This window comes from Centruroides sculpturatus, unplaced genomic scaffold, assembly GCF_000671375.1.
Source record: "Centruroides sculpturatus isolate CEXI.00-Female unplaced genomic scaffold, Cexi_2.0 scaffold105, whole genome shotgun sequence".
In the NCBI taxonomy this organism is placed as follows: domain Eukaryota; kingdom Metazoa; phylum Arthropoda; class Arachnida; order Scorpiones; family Buthidae; genus Centruroides; species Centruroides sculpturatus.
This window is the reverse complement of record NW_019384622.1, coordinates 689468-708537: the sequence shown is the minus strand read 5'-3', so window position 1 is coordinate 708537 and position 19070 is coordinate 689468. Positions and strand designations below refer to the sequence as shown.

The 19070-nt window shown below is 28.2% G+C and overlaps 1 protein-coding gene and 1 long non-coding RNA gene across 2 annotated transcripts in view; both read left to right on the top strand.

Annotated features, from left to right (window-relative positions):
• The window catches only part of LOC111625527 (katanin p60 ATPase-containing subunit A-like 2), a 40658-nt gene that overhangs the window by 14948 nt on the left and 6640 nt on the right, over positions 1–19070 (top strand). Inside the window, exons 5-12 of the mRNA XM_023368689.1 lie at positions 120–153; positions 4122–4229; positions 8679–8924; positions 10995–11058; positions 11422–11540; positions 14838–14932; positions 17696–17803; positions 17880–18045. Of these exons, the coding sequence (XP_023224457.1) occupies positions 120–153; positions 4122–4229; positions 8679–8924; positions 10995–11058; positions 11422–11540; positions 14838–14932; positions 17696–17803; positions 17880–18045 (940 nt within the window). The remainder of the gene's footprint in view (positions 1–119; positions 154–4121; positions 4230–8678; positions 8925–10994; positions 11059–11421; positions 11541–14837; positions 14933–17695; positions 17804–17879; positions 18046–19070) is intronic.
• Positions 163–4230, top strand: LOC111625517. Its single transcript, XR_002756744.1, has 3 exons — positions 163–216; positions 1353–1427; positions 4122–4230. It is a non-coding gene; the product is annotated as an uncharacterized LOC111625517 (long non-coding RNA).

The window sequence follows — 19070 nt, the reverse complement described above, 5'->3', positions numbered from 1 at the left end:
AAATAATGACTGATATTATATTAGGTTTTAATTATATGTTTTATGCATTCTTAACAATAATAATAATAATAATAATAATGTTATTAATTTTTTTATTTTGAATTTAATGTTTTTAAAAGGAATTCATCACAGAATAATAATGGAAATAATCAAGTTACAATTACAAAACAAAATAGAATATATGATTCAGATAATCAGATTGGAATAAATAAAGAGGTAAAAGTTTTAAAATAATTTAAATATTAAAACAATATTGATTTAATTGTTTTACATTCTCCATAGTATTGATTTATTATTGTAGTAAAAGAAGGAACATAATTTTTAAAACAATTAATATACAGTAATAAGCTTACAGTAAACTCTTGATAACATGAAATGGAAGGGACAGAGAAAATTTTTGAGTTAATAAAATTTCAAGTTACAGAAACTACCATTATTTTTATGAGATTGTAAATATCACAATAAAAACAATATAATTAGACTCAAATACAATATATTTTATTGTCTTTTAGATATATGTACAAAATAACAAAACATTGATACTATTACTTATTGGGAAATATGAAAGGAAAGCTTTAGATTTTTGTTATAATAATAATCAGTTTTAAACACTTACAAATAATAAACAATATTATAATGAAATTAAACTTATTAAAGTTTTTCTTTTAAACTGTAAAACATCTTAACAAAAAGTTGCTTTTTTTGTAAAGTAATGTAAATACATAAGGTGGATGTCATGCCGACAAATGTACTACATACATGAGGAGAATAACTCAACATAAAAAGGGCGTTAAGAAATATTTTATTTCTTTGCGAGCACTTTTGATGCTGTTGGGAACGTTGTCTTCAGGCACAAATGCAAATCAAATGTTTTTCCGAACAAATTTTAAATTACAAATAGAAACAGCCTTAACCGAATTGAACAAATTTTAAAATTACAAACAGAAACAGCATTAACTGAATAGAATGTAAACATTTTTAGAACGATAATATTTAGAGACTTATTTTTAAAAATCACATAATGCATGCACTTAGATATGAAGAGAAGGTGGAAGATGTGGGGAGGTGGAGAAACAAAGTTAATCAGAATTATTTAATAGCTTATACAAGCTGGTCCAAATTCCAGGTAATTCAAGGGTGGGGGAGTTGCATGGGGCCAAATAATCCCTTCATTAAAATAATTTATTACCTGTATGTGTTAAAAAGTATATTTGTACTATTTAAATTATAGAATGTTTATTGACTTTTATTATTGCTATTTTTAATCAATATTTTAAACACTAAATCATTTTTTAATCATGATTGTGTACAATATAAATAAATATTTAATAAAAATAATTTCAATTTTCAAGGAAAACAAAATAGTAGAATCAAAACTTTTTATAGAAGGAACAGTTATGGGTTCCATTAATAATGAAAAAACAAAGGTAACTGTAAATTTATAAATTTTATATTTATCAAAAATAAATGATATAAAGTATAATATAAAATTTTTATATTAACATTTTAAATAAAATTAAACATTTATTAATTAAATAGCAAAATAGTAATTAGCAATATTTGAACTTACACTGGTTAATATAAGAAATATTAAAAAAATGGAGAAGTTTCTTTAAAATGATTAGAATATTTGTATTAATATAAAACAAAGTAAGTTAATAGGATAATACTGATGAGACTATAGAATATATACGATATAATATTCAAAACTATCAAAATTTACTTTAAAAAAAATCTCTCATATTTAGTTATTATAGGTAATCTTCCTTTTCATGTCTCTTAATTGTTAAATTAATAATAATAATAATAATAATACAGAAGGCCACTATATTGAATACATGCCATATTGTTAGGAAATTCCTGAATACAGACACTGACACACTTATTTAATTTTAGTTTTGTTTTTGTTGCTATGCCTTGACTCTGGTCCAGCATAGTACACAGCTACAGGTGTGAACTGAGTATAACCCACTAAACCCAACATAATAATATTAATTACTAAAGTTTGGGATGACACTATATCAAAATTTATCAATAAAAAAGGAAAGAAATTCTGTTTTCAGCTATTAAATCTTTTAATTCTGAAAATTATAATTGATAAAATACAAAAGTAATAAATTCTAATACTTTACATAAATTAATCTTATCTTCAGGCAATCTAATCAAACAAATTGTAAATTAAAAACTGATTGCTTTTGCATTTTATGAGTTATAGCTTTTATAATTAATATACTAAACACTTAAAGGCAGACATTTCTTTTCTTCTTATTATATTAATCATTATTTGTACATTATTGGTATGTTTAATGTTGAGTATTTTATACAATGTTTCAATTCTGATGATAATGTAGTGGCACAAAATTTGTTTTAGTGACATATCATATAATGATGCATAATATATATGATTTCTTTTATATGATATACCAGAAATTATATATGTTGATATCAGTAAGTTTGTTGCTTAAAATATTATTACAGTAACTTTTTAGTTGATTTTATTGCAAATTTTGAATGATATATTAGATTTCAATTTGATTTCTAGAATGAATATGATATCATTACTTTAGAAGCTGTAACAATGCTTTAGAGTTGCTGGGCTTTTTTTTTCAAAAACAATTCCATAAACTGGAGCTGCTGCTGCTTCAATTCATGGAATTGTGGATTAAAGTAGATATCACAATTGTCAGTAACCACATTTGTTGATGTTGAATGTTTTTGTACTGAATAAAAATAATGACATGAAAAAAATATATTCACTAATTACTTTTTTGTATAGAAGTTTTAGAAGATTCTGCATGGATTTTCAACAATATGTTGCAATATGGAAATTTAATCATAATTATAAGAAACATAATTTAAACAATGCTGTATATCACTTATGCTGTAATAACAGTTATCACTAGGAATCATTTATTTTCCTATTTTTCTTATACTTATCACTGATATTTCTTTATAGCTCCTGATGTTTTATCCTTTTTCATGTATTTTTTCATTCATTCAATCAATTTTATACTTTTTATCAAAATAATAAATATAATACAAAATAATAAATATAATAGAATCCTGTAAACTCTACTCTCGATAACTCAACATTCCATATAACCTGCCATGCCAATGATAATAACATCAATTTCACATGTTAACAAAGAATATAACTCTTTTTCCCAAAGTGCCACTACAAAATACCACACTGTGAATGTCACTAACTCAAAAGTAGCAACTGAATAGCTAATTTTTAACTATTTTTAAATTAAAATTTAACAAAAAATAGAAATATTTACTATTGGTATGTAATTAATATGTTTATGAATTTGTACATATAATACAATACCCTGTAATACAGATGTAAAAATTACATATGTAAACCACTAAGACATTGTCTGGAACTAAATTTTTATGATAAAAATATTGCCAGGACAAATAATTGTAAAAATTAACAAATATTAGACTATATAATGATGAGTCATCTTTGTTCTTGTTCACACCTCAAGAAAATAAATCTTATGGTGGAGTTGACCTTTTATTGGAGGCTGCTTCATCTTCCTCGTTATGCAAAATGTTAAAAAAAATGTTAATTGTTATTTGTTAATTCTTACAATTATTTGTCCTGGCAATTTTTTTATTAAATGCATTTTATATTTTTTTAATTGTGCCATTATCAAAAGAAAGTTTTTTTTAAAGTTTTGCATTATGGCAGACAAAACAGCTTCCAATAGAAGGTCAACTTCACTGTAAGACTGTTATTTTCCTGAGGTGTGAACAGGGACATAGAAGACTCTTTATTGCATGTAAAGTCTAATATTTGTTAAATTTTTATAATCTTTTGTAGTACAGCAATTATTTTATAGTAGATTGTATTACTATAGATTTTCTTTTGCTCTGAATGCATCAAAAGTTTTTTAAAAGATTAATTTGTAGTAAAGTATTGAGTTTTGAATAGTTCATCCCAAAGTTTGTAAAACTTGTCATTTTTAATAACTCTTTATCTTCTCAGTTCACATTAAGTCAAGTTTGTTAGACTCTACTGTAATAAGTATTTTATCTAAAAAATAATTAATATATTTTAATGAAAATAATTTTTAAAACTTATTTTATTTAAAAATGATGATTTTTATTTTAAGGTCTCTTCAGATTGTTTGAAGGAAGATAATTTCAAGATATTACAATCATATGCTGCTTTTCCAAAGCATAATGATGAGTGGAATGAATTAGCCCAAGTAATTTTAAAGGTAAACTTTTAACATTATATATCAAATATTCATTCAAATTATCAATCTCAAAAAATTAAAAGTTGTTTTTAAAATATGTCAGAAGTTGCATATTTGTATATACAGTGGAACCTCACTTAAAGAGCATAATTCATTCCAGAATCTTACTTGTAATCATGGGTGTAGCCAGAGTTTTCTTAGGGGGAGCCTAGTAGAGGCCAACCTGACACAAAATTGAATTATTTCAAATTATTGTTCATTAAAATGAAAATTCCATAACTTAACACATAAAATATGAAACTTCTTTTAATCATAACATTGGGCACAGGGAGCCGTTGACTTTTTTTTTTTTTTTCAGTCTTTTTATTTATTTTTGTAAATCGGCTCAACACTTTTTCGGCTGTGATTTTCTGGGGTGGGGTGGACACCAGGTTAACTGGGGGGCCGTGCCCACCCAGGCCCCCCTTGCTACGCCCATGCTTGTAATGCAAAAGACTCATTAAGTGAAACAGTTTTTTCCATATAAATTAATATAAAATACGATAATGCATTCCGTGCCAAAAAAAAATACTTAAATATTTTATGTATAATGTTTATTCAAAGACAATTATACAATATACATTGTTAAGGAGCGTAACTCATCATCATCTTTTCTTCTAGCACAGAATGAACCAAACTGGAATGTGAATTCAATTTGCAGAAAACAAAATAAATCACAGATAGGCCACCATGTTACAGCAAGAGTGAAGCAAAATGACATCATGAGCAGCGTTGGCCATTTAGAAACGTGTTTCAAAGTGTTCACTGTGAAGCACTTCTTGAGCACTGCATAAAGAAACGTGGCCATATTATGTGTGATAAACATGCCAAATGATATGCCAAATTCTTGGGCTATGTAAAGGCTATAATTAAATATTAGAAATTAAATAATTTCACTAGAGGTAGGCAATTATGCTTCCATCTTGTATTAAATTTAATGATTATAAATAAATAAATTTTTAATTTAGAGATTTCTAATATTTAAGTGAATTGGTCATTAAATTTAATACGAGATGACAGCATAACTGTCTACCTCTAGTCAAATTAATTAATTTCTAATATTTAATTATAGCCTTTACATAGTCCAAGAATTTGGCATATCGTTTGGCATGTTTATTATATAACGGGTGATGGTTGTTGTTGTTTATGTGTATGAAATCCGCGAATTTTACGTAGCTGTCAGGAAAAAAAATTGTAAACATCTTCATTAGAAAAAATGGAGAGATAGAAATTAGATCAGAGGTCACCGGTTGTAGTAACAAGTCAGTGGGAAAGTTGACACACAGCTGTCATGCACTGTCATCGTCAACGAAAGTCGATCACATGTTAGATTTCCCACGACAATGATATAAAAGGTGTGAGCCACCGGAAGCTCGAGAGTTCGCACACAGAAGTTATATTTGGTCATAGTGATTCCTCGCCTCCTGTAACAGTAGAAGACATTGACAACACCCAATGCTTTCATAAAGAACTTTCATCACCGCATATAGGACTCCTCCAACTTTAGAGGTAATTTTTCAGCAGACTGCAAACTCTCTCTTGTAACAGAAGTAGGCATAGTCTTCATAGAATGGACAAGCAGTTGTCAAAATTATAGATTTTGGTTGTGTTATGTTAATCGCATTTAGCCTATATAACCTAGAGATATGCATTTAACCCTGTGTAGCCTCCTGTATTTTAGTGTTAGCTGTATAATAAATGCTTTGTTATTTGGTTAAACCTGTCTCCTGTATCTGAAAGGACTTCTGTCGACTTTCTCACCTTCCTTGCCACTTGATAAAAAGCCATCCAGAACACAATGTGAGCGGTCCTTGCAGACTGTTGCCGAGTAAGAGGTCAAGAGGGGCCACAGTTTCTCACATGTGTAATATGTGTGAACACAAGTTTGGAAAAATGATCACAAGTGACACTAAGATGCTAGCGGAATGAGTGCTAAACACAGACTGATGGAGCATGTGCACAATCCGGGATTTCCCCTCTCCCCACTTGTTATGCGAAATATCAATCATTAAGTGAGTCATTTTTTACAATTTTGTTTTGCTTGTTATGCAAAACATTCATTAAGTGAAATTTCACTGTATTATACTATATTTAGTTTCTGTTTGAAAATATAGAGTAGTCTGTGATATATAATTTAAATTTTATAACAGAACACAAAAATTTATTGTAATTAATTTTATCACTTATATTTTGGATAGATATGCAACATTTTATTCATACAATTTAATGTAATAAATGGATATTACTTATGTTAACCATTTAAATATTAAAAATTAAATATGTAGAGAAAGATTTACCACAGAGCTCAGAAACAAATAGTTTGAAACAACTTTAAGATTTTTTCAGTTCTTATGATTTACAAAAATTTTTAATAAAAATTAAATTTATTATTTTTTATAAAATGTATATTCAATGTCATAGTTATCCTTCTTCTTCTTTCCATAGTCATTGTTTCAGCAATCACAGTTTTACCAACTTGCCATGTTTTGTAACCTGTGGTTGATGAGGAAAGCCTTCTTAAATAAAACATAATTCAAAAATCCAAATGATAGATTATTACTCTAAACTTTTTACTATTTTTGGATACTAAATTTTGTTTTGTTTGATGTTGAATCTCTGTCATGTTTTTGAATCACACTATATATCAGGTATATATATATCACACTATATATTTCTAGAAAAAATCAGTGTCTAAATTCACCTTTAGACACTGATAGTGTGATTTTTTTTCTAGAAATAACTGGAAAAAAACGTTTTAGAACATTCAATATGGGTATATAAGTAATCAAAGCATATTTAGTTGGAAATAGATGCATCAGCAATGTCTGACAATATGAAACTCTTGAAACATTCACATGCTCTTGCTCTATCACTTCAAAAGTGGCCACAATGCAACAAAGGTTCACAATCTCATCTGCAAAGCATTCTTTGGTGAACAAAGGTCAACCTTTGCAAATGTCAAAGGGGTAATAATGCAGAATGTGATGATCTGCATTTGCTTGGTATCATCATGATGGAACTGTTTCCAACTAATGTCACTGTCATGAAAGAACGCTACTGTGAACAACTGGATCTTTTATACACCAAGATAAAAGGACTTCATCCAAAAATTGACAAAGTCTAATACCATCATGATAACATGCCAGCACATAGAGCAAAGATGATCTTAGAGATTCTTCCTCATCTACCGTACAGCCCCAGACCTGATATCAACTATCCTCTATATTGGGCCCTGCCAAACTACATTGCTAATATACAGTACAGTGATGATACCTGATGCTTGATACTTTCTTCAAAGAAAATCCCCAGTCATTTTATGCTCATGGAATTGCAATAAAGGTGGGAATATATGATTGATATTGATGATTACCTACTAGGCTGAACTATAATCGTTTAGTTAACTATAAATAAAGTTTTTCAAATGTCTAAATTTGTTCATATTGAATAAATGAATAAATTTACCTTTTAAATTATTTGAGTAGTACTAAATTTAAATAAAAAGATAGTAATAGTAGTAATTACAGTAGTAACAGTAATAATAGCAAGATATATTTTATTTTTAAAAATTTAAATACAGTTTGTTTCACAAATCTCAATCAGGCTGTAAAATGTGCAGTAGATAGGACCAGTTTATTTATTTAGTGAAGGGAACAGACTGTTTGATGAATCTTTAACAAGGTTACTGCATGCTACCAAAAAAGACTGAAACTTTATAAAACTATTACAGCCCCAATCATATACTGTGCATTGCTCAGCCAAAATATATGAAATGATTAGTATTATAATTTAAGATATACATAGTCCAGTCACATTAATGTGACCACCACTTACTGTCAACATCAACGTGAAATAACTAATCACAGATGGCAGGTAGCAACATATTGTAGTGGAGGTTATATAAAGGGTATCTGAGGTAAGCGAAACACATTGCAGTCATTGGCATAATGGATGTACAACGCAATTTATCCGACGTCCAAATGGGCATGATCATTGGCTTCCGGGCCAAGGGTGGAAGCATTTCTGAAACAGCTAATTTTGTAAACTGTTTGCATACCACCATGGTAAAAGTATACCGTGCATGGCAAAATGGCACTATCCAAAATCAGCGACGTGGCAAATGTAGTGCACCACTGGACATAGACGACAGAGGTGAACAATGGCTGCGGAAATGTGTTCGGGCAAATAGACGTCAACTGTTGACCAACTGACCGCCCAGATGAACCAAGGAGCTACCAAAAGTGTCTCCTCAACAACAGTTCAGTGAACATTGCTGCGTAGGACCTCTTCAGCAGATACCTGATTAAAGCACCTATGCTGACTCCTGTTCATCAGCGACGAAGGCTGGAATTTGCACGCCAGTATGGTAACTGGACGTCCACTGAGTGGCGATAGGCAGCTTTTTTCAATGAATCACATTTTATGCTCCATCAGACAGATGGACATTGGTTTATACAGTGTGAGACATCTGAAAGCAAACATCCTGCAACAATTGCCGCAAAGGTCCAAGCTGGAGGAGGGAGCATTATGGTCTGGGGAATGTTTTTGTGGCATTCTCCAAGTGCACTTGTCATTGTGGAAGGCAAGATGGATCAACAGAAGTTTGCATCTGTCTATGTGGACCATGTTCATCCCTACATGCAGATTGTTTTTCCTCAGAATGATGGCATCTACCAGCAGGTCAATGCGACATGTCATACAGCTTGCAGTGTACGTGCATGGTTCGAAAAGCACGAGAATGAGTTTACCATACTCCCCTGGCCACCAAACTCCCTAGACTTAAACCCAATCAAGAATCTGTGGGACCACATCGATTGGGTTGTTCATGCCATAGATCCTCAACCATGCAACCTAATGCAACTGGTCATGGCACTCAAGTCGACATGCCTCCACATCCCTGCGAGTACATTCCAGAACCTCATTGACTCTCTTCCTGCATGTCTGACAGTGGTCCATGTTGCAAAAGGTGGTTATTCTGGCTGTTGACAGGTGGTCACATTAATGTGACTGGACTGTGTATATATATATANATTTGATATTACACCATTCGATACAATTTTTATGTAATTAAGAATTTAAGTCTAAGTAGTTTAATTATTTGCTTATTCTTTTATTTATATTTTACTTGGAACTGTTTTAAATTTTTAAATTAATTAGTTAACTGTTTATTTTTCTCTTTCTTTCCTAGTGTAGTAAAAAGATATACAGAAAAAACATTTACACTTAACACCATATTCAAAGTTATTAGAAACAACCAGGAACCAATGAATTTGGTTTACTGAATAAAATTATTAGTCTATGAATGTTTTTTCAAGTTTATGTAAATGTAGAATTTTCAGATATCTCTAATTTATTTTTGTTGAGAATAAACAGTTCATGATTTCAAGTAAATACAAATGCTTTGATAATAAAACTGAACATTTAATTATTCATGCAGCTTACACTGAATGCCGAAGTGTTTATTGTCAGTTTGCAACTTTTAATTTCAGTAGGAATATTTTTAAACTATCAGTTGTGATAAACTTGAAACAGAAATAACCCACAAAATCATTTAACTATAATGTGTTAAAGTGCTTTTCAGGATCATTGTCCCATCATCTGTTTCAAATGTTTAACATGGATCTGACAATTGGACAGTATGATGCCGAAAAGCAACTTATCACATTAAAAAAGTCAACTCCTTTAAATATTTTTGTAGTTATTTCTGTTTTTAAGTTTAAAGAACAAATAAGTGGTATAGTATTTAATTGCAGTTTAGAGTGCACACCAGTAGTTCTCAGGGTGCCAAAATATGGAAGTATATTTTAAAATTGAAAAGAAACCAATTTATGCAATGATTTATTACAACTATACAATTAATTAATAGCTAGTTAGACTTACAGGGTAGCAATTAGTAAACTATACAATCTGAAAGTTGCATGAATATAAAATTTTTATTTTAAATATGATAGCCATAAATGAAGTAAAGTAGAACCATATGTGACCAATACATTTCAAGACTCACCACATGTGCTATTTTGAACAAATCTCCACATATTGCATTAATTATTTCCTACACTAGCATAGCTATCACACATTTTTCATATAAATAAGGCAAAGAAACACTATATTAACAATACATTGCATGTTACTGCAAAGTATGAAAACAATTTTAAAAAATTTTTACAAACAGACTTTGATCTTTTCTCACTAAATCTAAAATTTTAATTTATTTCTCTAAATTAAGCACTTTGTGACTTCACTTTGATTTATCAAAGTTACCAGATTACTACCCTTGTGTTTTTGAGCCATGTTTGCAAAGTAATTAGCATAAATGAAACAAAACAGCACTGATATCACATGGACACTACCTGTTACAAGTGAGAACTCTGGACAAAGACTGATGTGAGTTCCAGTGTTTAGTGCAAAACAAAGAAATGAGTCACAGTAATCTTTTTTCAGAATGAAATTGAGTAAGACTGAATGAGATGCTGTGAGACTTTATACACTTTAAAAAATGATTCAGATTTAGCATGCAATAAATAAATTTTATTTTATGCATTTTTCATTTTTTTTTAATTGTCAATAGTATAAATCTGAAACTTTGTGTGATGAATCTATATAAAGAGAGTTTGGATCTTACTTTATATGTATTTATCTCATATTAATTAAATTGTTATATTTTTTATCTTTAAATAAATCTTTATAATTTTTAATATATTGTAGATTAACTAATTAAACTAAAAATTTTAAATATATATTTTTTTCCAGTATCCTGAACTGTTCTCTGGTTTATTGTCTCCATGGAAAGGACTTCTCCTCTTTGGTCCACCTGGTAACAATTTCATATTTTACTATATTCAGTGATAACATAAGAAACTGATAATCTTTTCAATATTTAAATTAATATTACTGTATTTTTGTGCCTAGAACTCATAGGTTACCATGTTTTAAAACTCAGTTTGAAAGGGATTGTGATGAGGAGTTATATACTGATTTTAAATTACAAATCCAAACTTTTGCCTATAGAATAATGAATCCTTCATAGACAAGAGTTTGTATTTATAATTTTTATAGGTATGGGGTATACAGTAAGAGGACTATGTGAAAGTTTTATTTTTGTTCTAGCAATAACTTTCAAGATATATGCACAAAAATGTGGTGGTAAGAATTTTCAATAAAAAAAAATTTCTTTAAGGTACTGGAAAAACAATGTTAGCTAAAGCTGTAGCAACTGAATGTCAAACTACATTCTTTAATATATCTGCTGCTACTATCATTAGCAAATGGAGAGGAGATTCAGAAAAACTGATTCGGGTATTTATTTTAACTATATAAATATTACCTTGATAATTAAACAAATTAACAAAAACATTTATTAATAAGATAATTTAATTTTAATGAAAATTAAAAATCAATATTACATAAATTATTTTATTAAATATTTAAAATGTATCAATTTTTTAATGTTAATTTTTTGTAATATTATGACTATAGTAATTACAAAGATTTATATTATGTATGAAATTAGTAAATATTGTGATAACATGGTATGCTGCTAAATAGCATGATGATATCTTAATATTTTTAACTGATTCCAAAATATTTTCAAAAGGTGAACAGCAGGGGGAAAAAAAATGGATTTGAACATTGGATGGCAGAAACATATTAAAGACAAATTATCATATAATATTAAGTGTGACAATACAAATTTTTATTGGGTCATCAAGAAAGTATTTTCAGTTTTACAGTATTGATACATTTTGCAACAGTGGTATATAGTGGTATTTGGTTCACTATATTAATCATTGTTGAACCCATCCTAGGACCAGTGGATCCACAAATTGACTATCATCAAATGCTGGTGCATATAAAGATATGCTCTTCACTGTTTTTGTAGAAGTGACCAGTGACCCCTTTTTGGATCAGCTAGTGATCTGTGGTTAATGAAATAATATGAAACACTTCTTCTTTTTATATCTTTTTTTCAGTATGAAAACTCTCTCTGCATACAATTCAGCAATAACTATAATTTCACAACTGAAGGAGATGTTTGATTAACTATTTTTCAATATTGAAGAAGTTACATAGGAAGGTAGCCAATAGTAACAACATAATAATAGTAATAGTGACATATAAATGCAATTCCACGATATTTGGTATCCTTAGAAATGACAAACCCAAGAAAAGTCATTCCAATACCCAGGACTATATACCACTTCACTGGAGGACAAGTGTTTCAACAGAAGACTTCTCTATGAAGGGGCCACTACATGTAACTTTGAGAAAAGGATTAAAGAACATCAATACACAGTAAACAAAAATATGAACAACACAATACTAGCAGTCTATGCTAAACAATAATAAGAATAATGATAATTCAATCAGCAATGAGCAAGATAGAGATACTTGAAATTTATAAGGCCCATCAGAAACAGACATGTATTGATTATAGAGACACTTTATCAGAAGCCTGAAGATCTATTTATGAACTTTGATGTGGTATTATGCTGTTGCTTTACATTAACTACTGCAATATGTTTTGTTTTATACAGTAGACTCTTCTATATCTAAACTAATTTGGGTGGGAGTGATCCAGATGTAAAAAAAACTGCAAATAAGGGAGAGTGATAATTTTTAAATAAGACTATGTAACATATATTGGTTTTACATGGCTATTACCCAATAGATCTATTTGGTCTAAATTTATACACAAAATTAGCTTTTTTTGAATCTGAGTTACACACTAGAATTATCCATCTAATTCATTATTATTTTTAATAATGAACATTTCATTGAAATAAGAGATTGGTTTTTTTTAAAGGTTATTTTGTTACATGGAAGATTAATAGCACCCAATTATGATGGCACATACAAGTGGCAGCGTGAAAAATTTTCATTTCATAATTTTCTTACACCTTAATTAAAATTATACATGAAATATACTAATTTTCTGCTCCTAGGAATTTTTCTGTCAAAACCAATACAGTAGGGCGTCGTTTATCCGAAAGCCGGTTATCCGAAAGGATTCCAGTTGGCTAATTTAAATTTTCGCTAGTGCTGTGGCGCTGCAATTTTCGGCTATATCTTGGGCTACTCCAATATTTTTTTTTTGTTGGTGTATGTGTTTTAGCTGGCAGCACTGGCACTTTTGTGTGGTGTTTTTCTGAGGACTGTGTGTAGTGCTGAATCGAACGTTTTTGATACTAGATCAACTTTTAAAGTATATATATATTTTTTTTGGTTTTTATATTTTTCGATATATTTACTTTGTTTGTAAAAAATAAATAAATAATTTTTAACAATACAATAGCCATGATTATTATTTTAAAAAGTTTACGTTGGGCTTAACATCAACGAAAATTCAACGCGAAGCGACACGCAATGGAGAAAAATTTCAACATGGGATAGGTTAATATATTTTTTTGTACATAATCGGTTATCCGAAAAATAAGTTATCCGAACAACCCCAGTCCCCAATTGATTCAGATAAACGACGCTCTACTGTATCTAAATAAACGAAAAAGTTTAATTGTTATCATTTCAAATATTAAAAGTTTTAGATAAACATTACACAGAAATGAAATTAGTACATTAAGTTTAATGATTCAATCTATTTTAAAGATTGTTTTCCTTGTTGATTATAACTTTCTTTTGAAACATGTTACAGAATTGAAACATACATAATTGAGAAAACATAATTATAAGTTCATCATAATATATACAGATTAATGTCATATTAAAAATTTACATTTATTTTGCCAATCTGCAAATATTTTAATTGTTTTAGTCATCCCAATAATAGTCAGACACTTACATCAATGAACTGATCATTATTCAAAGGTCAGCTGCTAACACTGGTCAATAGGAAAGACATCATCCTCCTGCATGACAATGCCAGAACATTACAAGGAGAACAGTGCAGAAATTGTAAGAGTTGAACATTGAAGTTTTGCCTCATCATCTATATTCACCTAATCTTTCCCCAACAGACTTGCTTCTTTGCTCTTTGGATATTGTCTTCAAGGAGAAACACTTCAGGAAACAAAGTGATGTTGAAAATGCCTTTCATTATGTTAAAGTTTCTAAAACACTAGATTTTTATGTATCCATTATAAAATCATTTGTATCTTGTTGGCAAAAGTGTGCTTAACATATTAGTTCTAATTTTGATTAAATATGTTGCTTGATAGTGGAGTTATGTTTTATAGTTGACAATTAAAAACCAAAAATACTTTTGATGACCCAATAACAAGCAATATTCAAGGCAAAAACTTTTGAAAGTGCTGATCCAAAGTAAAAAAATAAAATTATGTTATTCTGAATAATTCTAATAACGTTTTAAAGGAAATACAATTGATTCTTGATAAGTCAAATTTTATTACTGCCTCCAATTTAAATTCCATAGACTCAATAATGTGTGTGTGTTTGTGTGTCTGTGTGTCTATAAGTCAAAATGTTTTTGAGAGCAAGTTTTAATAACTCAATCTAAGATTTAGTAAATTTATTTCATATCTGATATTACGTATGTACTTTGTTGCATTACAGGTTGATTAAATGTTGAAGCAGTATTTTTCTAAATTTAAACTAAATTTTAGTTAATATATATTTTAGGTGTTGTTTGAATTGGCTCGATTTTATGCTCCATCAACTATTTTCTTGGATGAAATAGATTCATTAATGGGTCAAAGGGTTTTTCAATCAGGAAAGTGAGTTAATATTTCTGTTTTTAAGTTTTGATATTATTTAAAAAATTTTAAATAAATAAATAAACCAAAAAGTTTTTTAATCTTTATATTTAAAAATAGATTTATTAATAAATAGAGATTTTGTTTGAATTTAATTAAAATATGTGATGATGAGCAACTTAGATTGAAAACATTTGGTTTTATTTATTTATTTATTTATTGTTATTGATACATGTACTCCCATACAAGGGGGAGGGGAAATGAAACAAAATTTATAAAATAAGCAGCCATATAATAATTTTTTAATTTACACTTAAACATTGCAATTACCACAAATAATACAAAGATTTAACAAAAAAGATGAACAATTTATTTGTTCATCTTTTTTGTTAAATCAATCATAAATAAATTGTTCATCTTTTCAGAATTATCAGTGAGAATCTTTCTCTTTAATGAATGTAAAACAGGACATTATGCAAAAATGTGTGTTAGTGTACAGTCCTGATCAATAATACAATATGGGCAAAAATGCCCTTATAAATATCTATATGCTGATCACTCACCATAATCCAGTATTTATTAAGACCTAATTGCATTAACAAACTTTTCATAGAAAATCCAATGTTATAATATAGGTAATTGGCAGTCTGTGAACTCATACTTTTTCATAAATAGTGTGTTGCTGAACTGAAACAATTGACTATATCTATTAACAGGTTATATCTTGATTCCATAATTCATTAAGTCACACAAATAAATTCACAATTATAACTGTGAATGATTTGAAAATACAAAAGAATGACCTCAATTATTAAAAATGTTTTTAATTGATAGATCCCAATTTCTCTTACTCAAATGTCTTTTCTTCAATAAAGAATCACAAACACAATACCAAAGGTCGTGACGAGGAAGATCGGAATCTTAGACCAGAAAATTCTGGTCTAAGATTCTGATCTTTCCCATCATGACCTTTGGTATTCCCATCATGATTCCCTAATTCCAATCTTACAACTGAACCAGACACTGAATGTTCAAGCTTAAATAACGTTTTGAAATATCTTAATAGCACGTTCTCAACTTTTCTCAATAAAATCCAAACCCCAAATTAGAATCAAGTATGTCAATTTAGACTTTAACATAGCATCAAAAAGTTTAAACATTGTTTTAATAGAGTTTATCCTCATTTTTTTCTGTAGTGCCAAAAGACAACCTGTATTCTGTTGTATATTTTTCTCTACTATATTCAAATGATAATTAAAAATTCCAGAAGAGGAAAAATTCAGTCCTAAATATTTATAATGAGAAATGAAATTAATTTCTACGTTCTTAATAAAAATGTTATCAGTTTTATGAGGTCTTCCTCCATTATGAAACACCAATCCTTTTGTTTTCTGAAAATTAATAGAAAGATCATTTCTCATCATATAATCAGATAATAAAATCACTTTCTTCTGTAAAGGTGACTTTGAGTCTGCTAATAATAATACTTCATCTGCAAATAGAAGACATTGTAGCTTATCTGTGACATTTAGGTAAAGACCCAAAAGATCAGAATGAGGAAATATCTGTGGAAGATCATTTATAAACATTTGGTTATAATAAATAAGCTTTGTATACAACAATATTAAAATTTTTCAATGAAAAATAATTTTTTCTTAATTAAATAGAATGCTCCTATATTTTATTTAAATCTGAAAAATGATGACATTATATAAGCAATATCACACTACAGACTATCATAGGAACAAACCTAAACATTGATCTTTTAATTGAGATAATGCAAACTAAAAATATAATAAACTTCATATTAAATTTTTAAACGAACTTCAAAAAATTTCTCTAATAAAAACTTTTTTATGGTTTGTTTTATTGAATGCTTTTTTGCAAACCTCAGTTTTGCTTTTTAAATAAAATTCAAAACATTTTTATTCTACATGCAATTAAAATTTTAAAATTATTTGTTAATTAATAGATAAATATAATTAAAATAATGCCAATTAGGCATAGCTATATATATTAAAATGGAATTTCCCTTCCACTCAAACATTTTTTAAATTTCTAAGTTTTCAGCCAATAGAGAAGTCTTTGAATGTTTGGAATATTCAGGCATTTGAGATTTAAATTACTTCCAGCAAAAACTGGTTTTTGACTGCTCCAACACAAAGCATTTGATTTAAGTTGTTTTTTTAGTTTATTATAGTTACAAGTATTTTTTTTGTTATCTCAATTAGTTTGTGTTGTTTTGATTAAATGTTATTTGTGTAAAGTGTTTTTGTCAAAATAAACATCTTTTGTCTTGAACTATTATGTTAATGCAATGGGATTTATTAATAGAAGGATGGAGAATGTTGTTTTAAATATATCAAATTGTTCAAAACAAAGTTGACATAACTTTATGAATAAATACATGCATAGTTTTTAAAACTAATCTCTGTTTGAAGTTAGTTTTAAAATGTTTCTGCTTTCTGTTTAAAATAATTTTAAAAATTTAATTTAAAAAATTAAAAAATTAATTTAAATCCTTTATCACCTTTAACACCAAAATACAGTATCATAATCATATTCAAAATGATAAACTTGTAAATAATATTTGACATTTTTATTGTTTAATTTAATAAATAATTAAATTAATTAAAACAATAATTAATTATTTAACGTTAAATTAATTTTATAATCTAAATTATAAAATAATTAGTTAATGATTAATTCAGTTTTGTAATTAATATTGATAATCAGTATGACTTATAAATTATTTTTAATTCTTCAAAATCTTCAAAAATTTAGTGAACATGAGGCAAGCAGAAGAATGAAAACAGAACTGATGATTCAAATGGATGGATTAGCTCGCTCTGATCATTTAGTATTTGTATTAGCTGCTTCAAATATACCATGGTATATGATTTAAATGATGTAAAATTTAAATACATAATGAAGAAATTTTTTAATAATTTTGTTTTTTTATATGTAGGGAATTAGATCATGCTATTTTACGAAGACTAGAAAAAAGAATATTAGTTTCATTGCCAAATAGGGAAATCAGAATAGCATTATTTCAGCAGTTTCTTCCACCAACTGTTGTTCAAAATAAAATTATATGTGTCAAAAGTAATTTAGATTACTACTGTTTAGCTGATGTAAGTTAGATTTTAATTTTTATAAGTATTGGATCAAATTTATATAGCAAATGTAAAAAGGCTATTTAATAGTTTATAATTAATTTTTAAATTGTAATTTACAATACATTGCATGCACAAATGCCTATACAGTGACGCCTTGACTTCAAATTTAATTCTTTCGAGCAAGATGTTTGAACTCTGAATAATTCAGAGTTCAAATCAATTTTTTCCATTAGAAATAATGGAAAGTGAATTAATCCATTTGCAAATCATAAACAACATCCATTTTGATAAACTTAAACAGCAAAAACACAATTCAATCTGAATAAAATGAGTTTTACATAAGGCATTAAGTAGCTGAATATTTTCTAAGTTTTGAATAATCCTTTGCATAAAATGTTAATTTATAGACCTTTTGAAACATCTATGATTGTATAGCATCAATCAAATATTAACTTTCTGAATGTTAATTAGGAAACAATGAGCTTAACAGAGGCTGCAGAATAAAAACAGATAATAATGTGAAAATCTTTAAAGAATTATTATTCAACATTTCATGTAGTATAGCTCTGAAATTCATATATGCGTAGGCAATCCAGCAGTAAGGAAGTACTAGAAAATAATCCTAGAATCTAAATACTTTTATAAACCAACTTTATAAGGGCTAAAAGATGACATAAATAGATATTAATTTTAAGCATAAGTTTTAATAACAAAATGTCACATTTCATACAGAAATACAGTAGAGCGTCGATTATCCGAACCAATTGGGGACTGGGGTTGTTCGGAAGATCGATGTTTCGATTATGTTTCGATTATGTACGAAAAATATATTAATTTATCCCATGTTGAAATTTTTCTCCGTTGCGTGTCGCTTCGCGTCGAATTTTCGTCGATGTTAAGCCTAACGAAGACTATTGTATTGTTAAAAATTATTTTTTTATTTTGTACAAATAAAATAAATATATTGAAAAATATAAAAACAATAAAAAATTATACTTCAGAAGTTAATTTAGTATCAAAAACGTAAAATATTTGAGTAG